General features: G+C 36.6%; 1 protein-coding gene across 1 annotated transcript in view; it reads left to right on the top strand.

Moving 5' to 3' along the window:
- Positions 1-16,563, top strand: part of DNAH8 (dynein axonemal heavy chain 8) — a 504,073-nt gene that overhangs the window by 230,682 nt on the left and 256,828 nt on the right. The window contains exons 39-42 of the mRNA XM_036768363.1: positions 144-248; positions 654-815; positions 15,097-15,321; positions 15,975-16,147. Coding sequence (XP_036624258.1) covers positions 144-248; positions 654-815; positions 15,097-15,321; positions 15,975-16,147 — 665 coding nt within the window. The remainder of the gene's footprint in view (positions 1-143; positions 249-653; positions 816-15,096; positions 15,322-15,974; positions 16,148-16,563) is intronic.

Genomic DNA, 16,563 nt, shown 5'->3' with positions numbered 1-16,563 from the left:
TGAGATAAGTTACAGAAATGCTACAGTTGAATCTTCTTTTGGAAACAGGCTTGAACCCTATTTTGGTAGTATCTCAATAACTTTGCAAAATAATTGGTGATATTTTTGCTTACTCTTCTGCATAATGTTTCATAACTTTTCAGCCCCATTTACCTGCTGTATCTGATAATATAAATGAAGTGGAATTTCACGCAAAGGATTATGATCGGATGTTAACAGTCATATCAAGAGAAGGAGAAAAAATTCAAGTAATTTCACTTCCTTAAAATTTTACTATTATTGACGAAATTATTGATTTGAATGTTGCCATTGGTTTAAAGATCAAATAAGCATAGAAAAAGTTGTAGAGAAGCATTGAGCATTGTAATGGTAAAGTTTAATCTTAGCTGTGCCACCAACTAGCTGTGTGACCTTGGGCAAGTCACTTTTAACTTTGGAGGTTGAACTAGAAGATCATTAAGGGTACTTTGAATCTCTAAAATTGTATATCTATTGCTGTTTTAAATATTTTGACATGAAGAAATAAATTCAGTTTCCTAACATGGTTGTCACTGTACCTGTGAACTATTCAAATCAATTTGCTGAATTTGTAATACACAGATGACCAATGTGACGTAATATGTTTGTAATAAGCATTAATTAATTTTTTTCAGTTGGATACCCCAGTCATGGCCAAAGGTCCAGTGGAGATTTGGCTTCTGGAATTGTTAAAAGTGCAAATGTCTTCACTGCACAATGTCATTCGATTAGCATATTATCAAGTTAGTGACACTGGTTTCCAACTCTTACCTTTCCTGTACCATTTTCCAGCACAGGTGAGAACACAATTTTTTAAAATAATTGTGCAAATAAATTTATGTGAAAAGAGTATGATACATTTGTGGTATGCATGCCCTTGCAGCTGTGCTTATAGGCACCACATCTGACATGGAATATCAAGTTTGAGAACTAACCAGTAGTCCAGGATGTAATGTAAGGTTCGTGAAAGGAAGTAACAGTAAATAAGGCTGGGATGTTGGATTGTAGCCAGGTTGTAGAAGGCAGTACTGCCAGGCTGAGGAGTTTGGATGACTCTGAGGTTAAAAACCTGGGTGACTTGAGGGATGGCTATATCCTCAGTAGATATGGGGAAGTTTGGAGAAAAGGCAGGTTTAGAGGTGAGGATGGAGGGGAGATCCATTTTAAACATGTTGAGCCTACCAGATCTCTAAAAGTAGATGACCAAAAGGCAGTCAATAGTATAATATAAATTTTGGAAAATAGTTGAAGTCATGATGTTAGGTTCAACCTATGACATCTCTGTTAATGAGATCCTCAACTGAAAGAGTTTAGAAAAGAAAGAGAAACAGACTTAGATCAGAGACCTGGTGCCCTTTCACTCAAAGAGGGAGGGAAGAGAATGCCCAAGAGAGGGGCCTGACAAACCTCATGCTAAGAAGATGATGACATAGCATTGGACACTAAGAAAAACAGTGAAACAGTCATTGAAACAGCCAGGAGAAAGTATCTAAGAGTGTGCATGCTGCAGAAGCCAAGGAGAATGTGAGTAGAGAAAAGAATTGGATTTAGCCACTAAGACACCTCTTCCCTCACACTGCCACCACCCTGGTACAGGCCTGCAGCACCTCCCACTTGCACATAGTGAATGAACCACACTGAATAAATAATTTTGTTCATAAGAGAGTCAGTAAGATGCAAGTAGAGTGAGCAGAACCAGGAAAACTAACAAAAATATTGATAATCAACTTTGAAAGACTTAGGATCTCTCATCAACATAATAAGCAACCATGATTCGTGAGGAAACATGCTGCCCACCTCCAGAAAAAGATGCAATGGACTCAGAGTGTAGACTAAAGCGTATTTTCTTTTCTTTCTTTCTTTTTCTTTTTTGGATGAGACCAATATAAGAATTCGTTTCACATGACTATACATACTTTAATCATTTTGGTTTTTCTTACCTTCTCAGTGGTTCAGAGAGGGAGAGAATTTGGAACTAAAAATAAAATTGAATTTAAAAAAAACGTTTAAGTTTTTAAAAAAAGCAAATCAATAAGAGGGAGATATTCATTAAGCATTATGATGTACATGAACTTTCAGGACAACTTATAGCTAAAAAATAAACATACTAATCCATCCTCAAAAATGACTTCTATAAATTGCGACCGTGGTTCTCAAGAACTCTGAAGATCCAAGAAGACATACAAAATGTTTTTGAAAAGAGGCGAGAAATGGATTACTGATAGATCCTCATACTAAGCCACCAAGGCAGTTGCCAGAGAAGAATGAAAAAACTCACTGAAGCCAATTCTGTCCTCAAGAAGAGAAAAAAGAAAGTCCTAGGAGCAAAGCTCTCAGACTATCTTTAAGTGCCACTCACTATTCCCAGTCTAATTAGGTCATGTGTTACAGTCTCCCACATGTACCGTTCTGCCTTCTTTTTTTCCACTCTTTTGAATTTTTTGTTATTTCTTGGTGTATCATTTAGTCATTAACTTCCATTTGCCCAATTCTAATTTTTAAGGATTTATTTTCTTCAGAGATCTTTTGTACTCCCTTTTCCATTAGGCCAATTATGCTTTTTTTTTAAATTAAGAGTTTTTATTTTTAGTTTACAACACTCAGTTCTGCATGATTTTGAGTTCCAGATTTTCTTACCCCCTACCACCCACCTCCCTCCTGAAGATGGCATGGAATCCAATATTTCTTCTACATATAACTTCGCATTGAACTTATTTACACAATAGTCAAGTTGTAAAGAAGAATTGTGACCAATGGAATGAATCATAAGAAAGAAGAAACAAAACCAGAAAAAAAAGAAAAAAAAAGGAGAGCAAACAGTTTGCCTCAATCTGCGTTCAGACTTCATAGTTCTTTCTCTCTATGTAGGTAGCTTTCTCCATCATGACTCCTTTGGAGTTGTCTTTGAAACTAGTGTTGCTGAGAAGAGTGAAGTCTATCAAGGTTAGTCATCACAGAATCAATATATCTGTGGTTGTGTATAATGTTCTAGTTCTGCTCCGCTCACTCAGCATTATATCATGTAGGTTTTTCCAGGTTATTTTGAAGTCCGTATCTTCCCTGTTTCTTATAGCACAATAGTATTCCATTATATTCATATACCACAACTTGTTCAGCCATTCCCCAATTGATGGGCATCCCGTGGATTTCCATTTCTTTGCTACTACAAAAAGAGCTGCTACAAATATTTTTGTACATATGGGTCCTTTTCCCACTTGTGTGTTCTCTTTGGGACACAAACCTAGAAGTGCTATTGCTGGGTCAAAAGGTATGCACATTTTTATAGCCCTTTGGGCATAGTTCAAAATTGCTCTCCAGAATGGCTGGATCACTTCACAACTCGACCAGCAATGTAACAGTGTTCAATTTTCCCACATCCTCTCCAGTATTTATCATCCTCCTGTTTTGTCATTTTAGCCAATCTGACAGGAGAGATGTGGTACCTAAGAGTTGTTTTGATTTGCATTTCTCTTATCAGTAGTGATTTCGAGCATTTTTTCTTATGCCTATAGATATCTTTAATTTCTTCCTCTGAAAACTGCCTGTTCATATCTTTTGACCATTTCTCAATTGGGGAATGACTTGTATTCCTATAAATTTGGCTCAGTTCTCTGTATATTTTAGAGATGAGGCCTTTGTCAGAGACACTGGTTGTAAAGATTTTCTCCTAGTTTTCTGCTTCCCTCCTACTCTTTGTTGCATTGGCTTTTTTTATACAAAAACTTTTCAATTTAACATAATCAAAATTATCCACTTTGCATTTTGTAATGCTCTCTCTCTCTTGTGTCGTGAGTTCTTTGCTTTCCCATAAAATCTGACAGGTAAACTATTCTTTGCTCTCTCAAATTGCTTAATGTATCAGCCTTTATTCCTAAATCTTGAACCCATTTTGACTTTATTTTGGTATATGGTGTAAGATATTGGTCTATGCCCAGTTTCTGTCCTATCACTTTCCAATTTTCCCAGCAGTTTTTGTGAAATAGTGGATTCTTAGCCCAGAAGCTGGATTCTTTGGGTTTATCAAAGAGTAGATTGCTATAGTCTTTGACTACTATGTCTTGTGTATCTAACCTATTCCACTGATCCAGCACTCTAGTACCAGGTAGTTTTGATGACTGCTGCTTTATACTATAGTTTAATATCTGGTATGGCTAGGCCACCTTCCGTAGCATTTCTTTACCTTAATTCCCTAGATATTCTGGACCTCTTGTTCTTCTAGATGAATTTTATTGTTTTATCTAGCTTTGTAAAATAATTTTTTAGTACTTTGATTGGCATGGCACTGAATAAGTAAATTAATTTAGGTAAAATTGTCATTTTTATTATATTAGCTCAACCTAACCACGAGCAACTGATGTTTTTCCATTTATTTAGATCTGACTTTATTTGTGTTGAAAAGTGTTTCATAATTATGTTCATATAGGCCCTGGGTTTGTCTTGGCAGGTAGACTCCCAAATATTTTATAGTGTCTACAGTATATTTGAATGGAATTTCTCTTTCTATCTCTTGCTGTTGGACTTTGTTAGTAATGTATAGGAATGCTGAGTAAGTTTATTTTATATCCTGCAACTTTGCTAAAGTTGTTTATTATTTCAAATAGTTTTTTGCTTGATTCTCTAGGATTCCCTAAGTAAATCATGATATCATCTGCAAAAAGTGATAATTTAGTTTCTTATTTGCCTGTTCTAATTCCTTCAATTTCTTTTTCTTCTCTTATTGCTACAGTTAACATTTCTAGTGCCAAGTTGAATAATAGGGGTGATAATGGACATCCTTGTTTCACCCCTGATCTTATTGGGAATTCATCTAGCTTATCCCCATTACAAGTAATGCTTGTTGATGGTTTTAGGTAGATGCTGTTTATAATTTTAAGGAAAACTCCAATTATTCCTATGCTTTCTATTGTTTTTAATGAGTGTTGTATTTTGTCGGAGGCTTTTTCTGCATCTATTGAGATGCTCATATGGTTTCTGCTAGTTTTATTGTTGATGTTATGCTGATAGTTTTCCTAATATTGAACCATTCTTGTATTACTGGAATAAATCCTACCTGGTTGTTGTGTATTATTCTCATATAAGTTGCTGCAATCTTTTTGCTAATATTTAAAATTTTTGCATCAATATTCATTAAGGAAATTGGTCTATCATTTTCTTTCTCTGTTTTGACTCTTCCTGTTTTGGGTATTAGTACCACATTCGTGTCATAAAAAGAATGTTACAGGACTCCTTCTTCACCTATTTTCCCAAATAATCTATAAAGTATAGGAATTAATTGTCCTTTAACTGTTTGATAAAATTCACATGTAAAACCATCTGGCCCTGAAGATTTTTTCCTAGGGAGTTCATTGGTGGCTTGCTCAATTTCTTTTTCTGAGATGAGGTCATTTAGGTACTTTACTTCCTCTACTGTTAACCTGGGCAATTTATATTTTTGTAACTATGGGCATACAATTGGGCAAAACAATTCCTAATTATTGTTTTAATTTCCTCTTCATTGGAGGTGAATTCACTCTTTTCATTTTTGATACTGGTAATTTGATTTTCTTCTTTCTTTTTTTAATCAAATTGACCAAAGGTTTATCAATCTTATTGATTTTTTCATAAAACCAGCTCTTGCTTTTTTTATTAATTTAGTAGTTTTCTTGATTTCAATTTTATTAATCTTTTATTTGATTTTCAGTATTTCTAATATGGTATTTAATTGGGGATTTTCAGTTTGTTCTTTTTCTAGCTTTTTCAGTTGAATGCCCAATTCATCGATCTCCTTTTTCTCTTATTTTATCCATGTAAGCATTTAGAGATATAAAATTTCCCATAAAAACTGCTTTTGCTATATCACATAAGTTTTGGTATATTGTCTCATTATTGTCGTTCTCTTGAATGAAGTTATTAATTGCTTCTCTAATTTGTTCTTTGGCCTACTCATTCTTTAGAATTAGATTACTTATTTGCCAATTAAGTTTTAGCTTATTTTTCCATGGTTCTTTATTACAAATAATTTTTGTTGCATCATGATCTGAAAAGGATGCTTTGAGTACTTCTGCCTTTCTGCACTGCATTGTGAGGTTTTTATGCCCTAGTACATGGTCAATTTTTGTGCCATGTACCACTGAGAAGAAAGTATATTCCTTTCTATTCCCATTCATTTTTCTCCAGAGGTATATCATATCTGTCTTTTCTAAAATTCTATTCACCTCCTCAGCTTCTTTCTTGTTTATTTTGAGGTCAAATTTATCAAGTTCAAAGAGCGGGAGGTTGAGGACCCCCATTATTTTAGTTTTGCTGTCTATTTCTTCCTCTAACTCCCTTAACCTCTCCTCTAAGAATTTGCATGCTATACCACTTGGTGCATATACGTTAAATAATGATGTTGCTTCATTGCTTATGATGCCTTTTAGCAGGATGTAGTGTCCTTCCTTATCTCTTTTAATTAGATCTATCTTTGCTTTGTCTGAGATTAGGATTGCTACCCCTGCTTTTTTTACTTTAGCTGAAGCACAATATATTTTACTCCAACCTTTTACCTTTACCCTGTGTGTATCCCCCTGTTTCAAATGTGTTTCTTGTAAACAGCATATTGTAGGATTATGGTTTTTAATCCATTCTGCTATCTGCTTCCCATTTTATGGGCGAGTTCATCCCATTCACATTCACAGTTATGATTACTATCTGTGTCTTTTTCTCCATCCTATTTCCCCCCATTTATGCTTTTATTTCTCCCTTTTCCCTACCACTCCTCAACAGAATTTAGCTTTTGACCGCCACCTTCCTCAGTTTACCCTCCCTCTTGATTCCCCTCCCTTATCTTACCATTTTCCCCTTGCTACGTCTTCCTTCCCTTCTGACCACCCCTCTCCCTTTTTCCCCCTTTCCCCTTTCTTGCCTGTAGGACAAGTTAGATTTCTATACTTAGGGTATGTCATTCCCTTCTTGAACCAAATCCAATGAGAGTAAAGCTCAAATACTCCTCTTCTCCCTCCCTTCTTTTCCTCTACTACAATATGTTTTTGTGCCTCTTCATGTGATGTAATTTACTCTTTTCTACCACCTCCTTACCTCTTCTCCCAGAACCATCCCTTTACATCTCTTAATTATATTTTTTATCATTATATCTGTTATCTTATATTGATACTCACAGTTTATGAATATCCCTTTCAATTGTCACAATAATTATACTATTCTCAAGATTGACATATATACAAAACATATATCAAACAAAATAATACTATATCAAGATGTAACTAATCAGCCTTATTCATTAACTAGGGGTTTCCCCCCATTTTCCATTTTATGTATCTCTTGAGTTTTGTATTTGGAGATCAAATTTTCCATTGAGCTCTGGCCTTTTCATCAGGATGGTCTGGAATACCCTTATTTCATAGAATGTCTATCTCCTTGCCTGGAAAATTATCCTCAGTTTTTCTGGGTAGTTGATCCTTGGTTATAGTCCAAGCTCCTTTGCCTTTCAGAATATCATAGTCCAATTTCTCCTGTCATTTAATGTAGAAGCTGAAGGATCCTACATGATCCTGACTGTAGTTCTGTGAAATTTGAATTGTTTTTTTGTAGCTGCTTGCAGTATTTTCTTCTTGACCTGGTTGTTCTGGAATTTGGCTACAATATTTCTTGGAGTTTTCAATTTGGGATCTTTTTCAGGGGGTGATTGGTAGATTCTTTTAATGACAATTTTACCCTCTGGTTCCAGGATCTCCAGGCAATTTTCCTTAAGGATTTCATCGAAGATACTGTCCAGGCTCTTTTTTTCATCATACCTTTCAGGCAGACCAACAATTCTTAGATTGTCTCTCCTGGATCGATTTTCCAGGTCACTTGTTTTTCCAATCAGATATTTCACTTTTTCTTCTATTTTTTCATTCTTTAGATTTTGTTTAACTGATTCTTGATGTCATAGAGTCATTAGCTTCTACTTGCCCAGTTCTAATTTTTAATGTTTTGTTTTCTTCCTTTATCTTCTCTATCTCCTTTTCCATTTGGTTGATTTTACTTTCCAATGAGACATTTTCTTTATTTTTATTCTGATTCTCCTTAATCATTTCACCGATTTTACTTTTTAAAGACTTTTTTTATTCAGTGAATTTTTTTCCATTTTTTTTTATCTCCCTAATTTGGTTTTTAAAGTCCTCCTTGAGTTCTTCCAGGAATGCGTTTTGGTCTGGAGACCAGTTCACTTTCCCTTTTGAGGTTCCAGATGTGGGTTAAGCGTCCATGCTGTCCTCTTCTGAACTGGTATTTTGATCTTCCCTGTCTCCATAATACGAATCAATGGTCTTTGGCTTTTTAGTGTGTATTTTCATGATTTTCCCCCTTTCTGTCTTCTAAAGTGGATCTCTGTGTCTGAGGCTCAGGGGGCTCTGTCCCAAGTTTCTTGTGTTGGAATCTGTGGGCTTGCTCACTGGCTTTATGTTCTATAGCCTCTGGTTTTGTGACATGTGGGGGAGGGGTGGTCTGGCTACTGGGAGTCTCCTCGTCCCCAGGATTGCTCTACAGCAGGGGGGGGGGCGTGTCTCAGCCCTTGTCTGTGCTGGTGTCTGCTACTTTCCTGGCTGTGCTAAGCCACATCTGGGGTCCTGGCATTGGTGTTTGTTAGCTCCATCCACCTTGGGTCTCAGTTACTCTTGTTCTGCTGAGGTGAGGGCTGCTGGGACACCTGTCTTCCTGCACTAGTCTCCTTCTGCCACCACAGGAAGGGCCCTCTCCCCCACTTCTCTCGCTACTGAAGCCTCCCTTCTGGCTCCTCTGTTTCTCCTGAGGTATTATTCTCTGGGTTTATCCAAGGGAGGGATTAGAGCTGTTTACCAGGCCATCACGGCTCCTGGATGTTCAAATAGGCAAGTTTCAAACCTTTAGACTGTGAATTGGAGGCCTCCAGGCTAGCTGCTTCTGTGGCCACAGGCTCTGTGCTCTGACAGGCTCCCATCCTGGGCTGAGAGGCCTGGGGCTCGATCACAGCCTAGCCGGTACTTCTGTCCTGGGCCTGTTCCTGCTGTGGCATTTAGCTCACCCGGCACTCTCCCAGACTGGTGTGCTGGCTGGATTCTTCTGCAGTTCCTCGTTGTTTTGGTCTGGTACTGTTCTGTGTGCCCAGTGCTCCTACCCCTGTCAGTCTACTAGTGGCTTCTAACTCTCTCAAATCTGCTCAGATTCACTTTTTTAGATGTGTCTGACAGAATTTTTGAGAGAGCTCAGGTAGTTCCTTCCTTTCACAGTGATATCTTGGCTTTGCCCCTCCAATTCTGCCTTCTTGAAGAATGGAGGCTCTATCATCTGTTCTACACTTTAAGCTCTTGCTAGATCTGAACACCAGTGGAGATGTTTCCCTCTTGTGAAGGAATATCAATTTTGAATCCAGGTTTTGCCCTGTGAACAAGAAAAAGTAGCCTCATCAGTCCAGTTACATGTCTCTTGGGGTCCATTTTCATAAAACCTATTCTAACTAAAGCCAAAACGTGGAGGGATGGAGGGATACCCATTTTTCTTCCATCATGTCCTATTCCAAATATCTAGAAAGTAATTCACTAAGGATTCCTGGGAAGTTTTGACAGAGAAAAAGATAATTATGAAGAAATCTGTGTGCAGGTATACATGGATGTTATCTTTTTTTGTTATGCTGCCCTTGAAAGACTTCCAGATTACTATATGAATCCTAAGGTACTTGGAAACTGCTGCTCTTGATGTACAGACTTCCTTATGGCTATGTGTGGCATGGCTTTCCATTGCTATGATAGCCTAAAATGTGAGTTTACCCTGTCATTGAGTTTTAGTCTCACTGGTTGCCTTCCAGGGGACTGGAAACTAGAAGTGATGGATTCTGTAGGTCTAAAAATTTGATATGGAGACTGTTGGGTGACTGTAGCTGATGACTGTTGTTGCCATCTTAGCCAAAGACTGTGCCTACTCAGGATCAGAAGAGGAAGAAGCATAGGAGAAGCCAGTACTCTCCAAATTAATGGTGCCTGGAGACCCACAGGGCAGGGCTTCTTGTAATGGAGGCGAATCCACAGTGGCCTGAGCTGGCAACTATTGAAAATACCATCTAGTAATAAGAGAGAGGGAAAAATGACTCTCTTTCTCCTCTGCTTCCCTTGCTCCCTTCTGGTGTAGTTCCTGATCCTGAAATGAGTTCCAGACAAACACTTCCTTCTTTTAAATCTTCCATAATCTGTGGGTATGAAAGAAGGTTTGGGGAAATGTTCAGGTTGGATATAGGCATCTTCACCTTTCTTTTTGCTATGTTTTGTAGTCAGGGTGGGCTTATTAAGTGCCTATATCCAGTGAACTTGAGGGTCATTGAGAGGGGAAATTCCAGATGTGAGATATTGCTGTTTTAAATATTTTTGAACAGTATTAATCTCAATGTCAGGTTGAGGTGGGTAGATGAGTAGTTTAAGCATTTGCAATCTGTTTAGCTTCTTCTGGTCATTGTATGTACTGCAGCCTTTTGCAAGACTATACATGTGTTGGAGTAGAATAAGAGAGGGTTGAGCCAAGATGGCAGAGAAATGGCAGGGACTCACCTGAGCTCTCCCCAATTCCTGTCCAAACAACTTTAAAATAATGCCTCAAAACAAACTCTGGAGTGGTAGAACACACAAAAGGATGGGGTAAAACAATTTTCCAGCCCAAGACAACTTAGAAGCTCAGCAGAAAATGTCTTTGCACCCGGGTGAAAATGGAGCACAGTCCAACATAGGCAATGCCCTGTCAAGTAGCAGGCCCTAGAAGCAATTGATTCAGCAACAGTGGCTTTCAGAGCTCTCAGCCCAAACCTAGTAAGACGATCACACAGTTGGTCAGAAAATTACACAATTCTTTTTGTTAGTTAACACTGGGTACAGGACTGTATTTCTCACATGCAGATCTGGATGGTAGTCTCAGGGTGAGAAGGAGCATTAGCACAGTAGAAGTTGTGGCCTTAGGGGAGTGGCAACCCTGGTCATAGTTCCAGGGTGGGAAAGAGTGCTTGTGGTCACTCAAAGGCCAGGAGAGTGATAAACACAACTGTTAGGTCATACCAACTTGGAAGAACTGAAAATTTACAGACCCCCAAAACTAGCTCTTAAAACATCTATACAAAAATCCTAAAGCTTCAGACAGTGTCCCCTCCACCACAGGAACAGATCCCAACTTTAACATAAAGTTGAAAGTCAAGAAAATGAGCTGGAAAATGAGCCAAAAAAAGAGAACTTGACCATAGAAAGATTCTATGATGACAAGGGAAAATCAAAGTACAAACTCAGAAGAAGAGACCACAAAGTCCAAACTGCTAATCCAGACCCTCAGAAGAAAAATGTGAATTAGTTTCAGGCCCAAAAAGAATTCCTGGAGGAGCTCAAAAAACCTTTTAAAAATTGAATTTAAAAGGCAGAGAAAAAAGTGGGAAAAGAAATGAGAGAGATGCAAGAAAATGATGAAAAAAGAATCAAAAGCTTGGTAAAAGAGGCACAAAAAATTCTGAGGAAATTAACACCTTAAAAAACAGAATAGGCCAAACACTAAACAGACACAAAAATCCACTGAGAAGAATTCCTTAAAAAGCAGAATTTGCAAAATAGAAAAAGATATACAAAATTTCACTGAAGAAGAGAAATCCATAAAAAGTAGAATTGACCAAATGAAAAGGGAGGTATAAAAGCTCACTGAAGAAAATAATTCCTTAAAAATTAAAATTGGGCAAGTGGAAGCTAATGTCTTGAGACATCAAGAAACAAAATCAAAAGAGTGAAAAAATAGATAACAATGTGAAATATCACATTAGAAAAACAACTGACCTGGAAAATACATCCAGGAGAGATAATTTAAAAATTATTGGACTACCTGAAAGCCCTGATCAAAAAAAGAGCATAGACATTATCTTTCAACAAATTATTAAGGAAAACTGCCCTGATACTCTAGAAGGATAAAATAGAAATTGAAAGAATTCACCAATCACCTCCTAAAAGAGATTTTAAAATGAAAACTCCTGAGAATATTATACCCAAATTCCAGAACCCGCAGGTGAAGGCGAAATTATTGCAAGCATCCAGAAAGAAACAGTTCAGATATTGTGGAACTACAGTCAAGATAACGAAAGATTTAGCAGCTTCTAAATTAAAGGATCAGAGGGCTTGAAATATGATACTCTGGAAGATAAAGGAGCTTGGAATACAACCAAGAATGACCTACCCAGCAAAACTGAGTATAATCCTTCAGGGGTGCAAATTGATATTCAGTGAAATAAAGGACTTTCAGACACTTCTGAAAAAAAGCCCAGAGTGGGATAGAAAATTTGACTTTATAAAGCAAGACTAAAGAGAAGCTTAAAAAGGTAAATAAGGAAGAGAAATCATAAAGGATTCAATAAGGTTAAACTGTTTACATTCCTACATGGGAAGATGATGCTTGTAATTCCTAAGAACTTTATTATTATTAAGGTAGTTAGAAGGAGTATACATAGACAGAGGGCTTTGGAGTGAGTTGAATATATGTAGATGTAGATGTATGATACAAATCTATCATATCTTACAGGAAAAGTAGGAGGGGATGTGGATAAGAGAAGGGGAGTGGGTGCTGATAGAAGGGATAGCAGATTGGCATAAGAAGCAAAACACTTAGCGATGGATAGGGTGAAAGGGAGTAGGACAAATGGAACAAAATAAGATGAAGGAAAATACACAGTAATCATAATTGTGAAAAAATTTACAGGAAATTTCTCTGATAAAGACCTCATTTCTCAAATATGTAGAGATTTAAGTGAAATTTATAAAAAATAGCTATTCTCCAATTGATAAATGGTCAAAGGATACAAACAGGGAGTTTTCAGATGACATAATCAAAACTACATTATGGTTATATGAAAAAATGCTCTAAATCAATTTTGAGTAGAGAAATGCAAATTAAAACAACTCAGAGGTACCACCCCACTCCTATCAGATTGGCTAATATGACAGAAAAGGAAAATGATAAATGTTGGAGGTTTTGTGGGAAAATCGAGACACTAATGCATTGTTGGTGGAGTTGTGAACTGATTCAACCATTTTGCAGGGCAATTTGGAATTATGCCCAAAGGGCTATTAAACCGTGCATAACTATAAAACCCAGCAACAACTATGTCTGTATCTCAAAGAGACAAAAAAAGTAAAAGGACTTACATGTACAAAAATATTTATAGCAGTTATTTTCATGGTGACAAAGAATTGAAAATCGAGGAGATGCTCATCAATTGGGGAATGATAGAACAAGTTGTGGTATAGGATTGTGATGGGATACTATTATGCTATAAGAAACAAGCAGAATGCTTTCAAGAAACCTGAAAGTACTTACATGAACTGATACAAAGTGAAATGAGCAGAGCTGGGCAACATTGTGCACAGTAACAGCAATATTGTATGATGATCAACTGTGAATGACTTGGCTATTCTCAGCAATACAGTGATCCAAGAGAATTCCAAAGGACTTATGATGAAAAATGCTATCCATCTCCAGAGAGAATTGAATGCAGATCCAAGCATAATTTTTTTTACTTTGTTGATTTTTCCCGTGTGGCTTTTTTTGGTCTGTGTTTTCTTTTACCACATGACGAATATGAAAATATGTTTTGCATGACTGTACATATATAACCTATGTCAAATCAAATTGCTTATCTTCTCAATGAGGAGAAAGGGATGGAGGGGGCATATTAGAATTCGGTACTTAAATTTTTTTAAAATGAATGTTAAAATTGTTTTTACATGTTATTGGGAAAAATAAAATATTAAAGCATTACATAAAAAATTTAAAAGAAATTTTAAAAAAAATTTTAAGTGGCTTGCTTTAAAAAAAAAGGATCGTTGACTGAGGTAATGGTTCAAAAAAGGCACTGCCTAGTGGACGATTCAGATATTGTGCTCCTTCACAGGAGAAGTCATATAATGAGTGACATACTGCCTTTCTGTGGTCTTATCAAAGGCCACACATAAATTGAGTTGAACTGCTTATACTGCAGTGCCACTACTGCATGGTGATCCATGTTATATGGCATACACAAAAAGTGTCACATCGTCCACACACAATGTCACATGTCATATGACATGCCTAAAATCTAGCCCTACTTGTGGTTATAATGGGGTTCTAGTATTCTCCTAATTTTAATAATTAGAAATTTTATGACTACCAGCAATTTTCCCTTCTAAATAAGTCTAAATGAAAGTATTCATTGATAATCATCTAATATATTTCTATAAATTATAAATTAACAACATTAAGCCAGGATATATTACTCGTTTCTTTCTCCTTAGGGGTGTGTGTGTGTGTGTGTGTGTGTGTGTGTGTGTGTAGGTATGTGTGTGTGTGCATGTGTGTGTATGTGTTAGGCCAGGTATTGGCTAGCTCCAATATAAGTTCACAGTCTGGAGAGATTGAATCAATGAGGTAAATAATTTTAAAACCCTCCAATAGAGATTATACAAACACTCAGCAAAGATATACAGACAGCTTTCCATGGGATGTTTCCAGGTCAATAAAAATTTTAGCCTGAACAGGAATAAACAGTTGTTAAACTACAAAGAGCTAGTGTTTGTTCTTGAAGGTTTTTTGTTTAAGGCTCCTCTGCAAGGTGTTCAGGGCTCAGGGGTGGGGAGCTTGTAGCCTCTAGGCCACATGTGGCCTTCTAGGTCCTTGGGTGCAGCCTTTTGACTGAGTACAAATTTTACAGAACAAATGCTTTTATTAAGAGGATTTGTGGAGTTTGGTTTCAGTTAAAGGGCCACACTGGAGGACCTAGAGGGCCACATGTGACCTTGAGGCCACAGGTTCCCTTCTCCTGGTTTAGGCTATCCCCATTTGGATCTCCATGACCAAAAGCTATCTATGCTCATGCTTGAAATTGTCAACTTTCCTGAAGCCTAATCAATCCCTTAGGACCCAAGGCCTGGCCAAACAAATAGCCCCAAAGATAGCATCTGTGTTTTAGCTTAAATGAGGAGAAAATATTTACCTTTAGGGTAGATGCTTAGTTAATAAACTTTTTTATTTATTGTTTATAAATTATTTCTTCATTGTTTATAAATATTAGGTGATTTTCTTCATATTTTGGATCTCTAGGTAGGACTGCTGGGAATTCAGATGTTGTGGACACATGATGCAGAAGAGGCCTTAAATAATGCAAAAGATGACAGGAAAATTATGCAAGTGACCAATCAGAAGTTTCTGGATATTTTAAATGTTCTCATTGGTCAGACAACTCATGATCTATCCAAGTTTGATAGAGTGAAATTTGAAACTCTAATTACTATCCATGTACACCAGAGAGATATTTTTGATGACTTGGTAAAGTATAAGTGTGTTAAAGTTAAAAAAATTGTAATGTATATGACAATAGATAATATAATAGCTGTATATATTTCCATGCCTATTTTATGAATATCCCGTTTTCTTTTTTCTCATTTTGAATTGTCATGTTGTATGTGTATGAAAATACTAATTTGACAAAAATATCTAGAGCCCAATCCTATTTGAAAAATACCATTTGGAACTCTAGCAATTTCCTAAAGACAAGTAAAGCCTCCGGGTTCCATGGAAAACAATTGCTAAACTTCTGGTCTAGAAATTTCAGCACATCACCAAAGACTCTTCCAATAGCCCGCTATAATAAATTGTAATAGATAATGACAGAGCTAAAACTAAAATTCCTTATCCAGCTTTCCCCACCTCTCTAATAGGTCACTAAAGGAAATTAACAATAAATATTTGGGGCATATATATATATGTATATGTATGTATGTATGTATGTATGTATAACCTTTAATGATGATCAAAAAGAGGACAGTTATACTTTTCTGTCAGATATCCTTTGGCATCATAACATGCTAGACTAGATAGAAAACCCAGGACAGAATTTTAAAATTTATTATGATTACTCAAGCATTTGTGAAACATGTCATTGTAACATAATAATAACTTTTGTATTTTGTGTTTTAAAGGTAAAAATGCATATCAAATCAGCCACAGATTTTGAATGGCTAAAGCAGAGCAGATTTTATTTTAAGGAAGATTTGGACCAAACTGTAGTTTCCATTACAGATGTTGATTTTATCTATCAGAATGAATTTCTTGGATGTACTGATCGTCTAGTTATTACCCCCTTAACAGATAGGTAAAAGGCACTTTTGTGTGATCTCATACGTAGATACAACAGAAGTTTTAAATTTGGCGGGGTGTACATTCAGTATTGCTAATACATTGCTGGTCCTAATAGTGAATCAACTGAAACTATTATTTAATTTGTATAATATCGAAAAGTATCAAAATATGCAGGGCACCAAAACAAACTTAGTCACAGACAACCAAAACAAGAATATTTCAGCGAATTTCAGTTCTGAAGACTGAATTCAAAGATAGAATTAGTGAGAAGAAAGCACTTACATCCTTTCATTGAGTTCAAACCCTGGGTCCTGGATGACCTACATCCAACGTACTGAGATAACCTGTGAGCCTGATGTCTGAGCTGTTGTCAGTGATGAAAGTTGTGGAGAATTAGAGAGAAGCCAGAGGATACAATCAGAAGTTGTG

This window comes from Trichosurus vulpecula, chromosome 7, assembly GCF_011100635.1.
Source record: "Trichosurus vulpecula isolate mTriVul1 chromosome 7, mTriVul1.pri, whole genome shotgun sequence".
Taxonomy (NCBI): domain Eukaryota; kingdom Metazoa; phylum Chordata; class Mammalia; order Diprotodontia; family Phalangeridae; genus Trichosurus; species Trichosurus vulpecula.
This window is presented reverse-complemented; position numbering and strand designations above follow the sequence as displayed.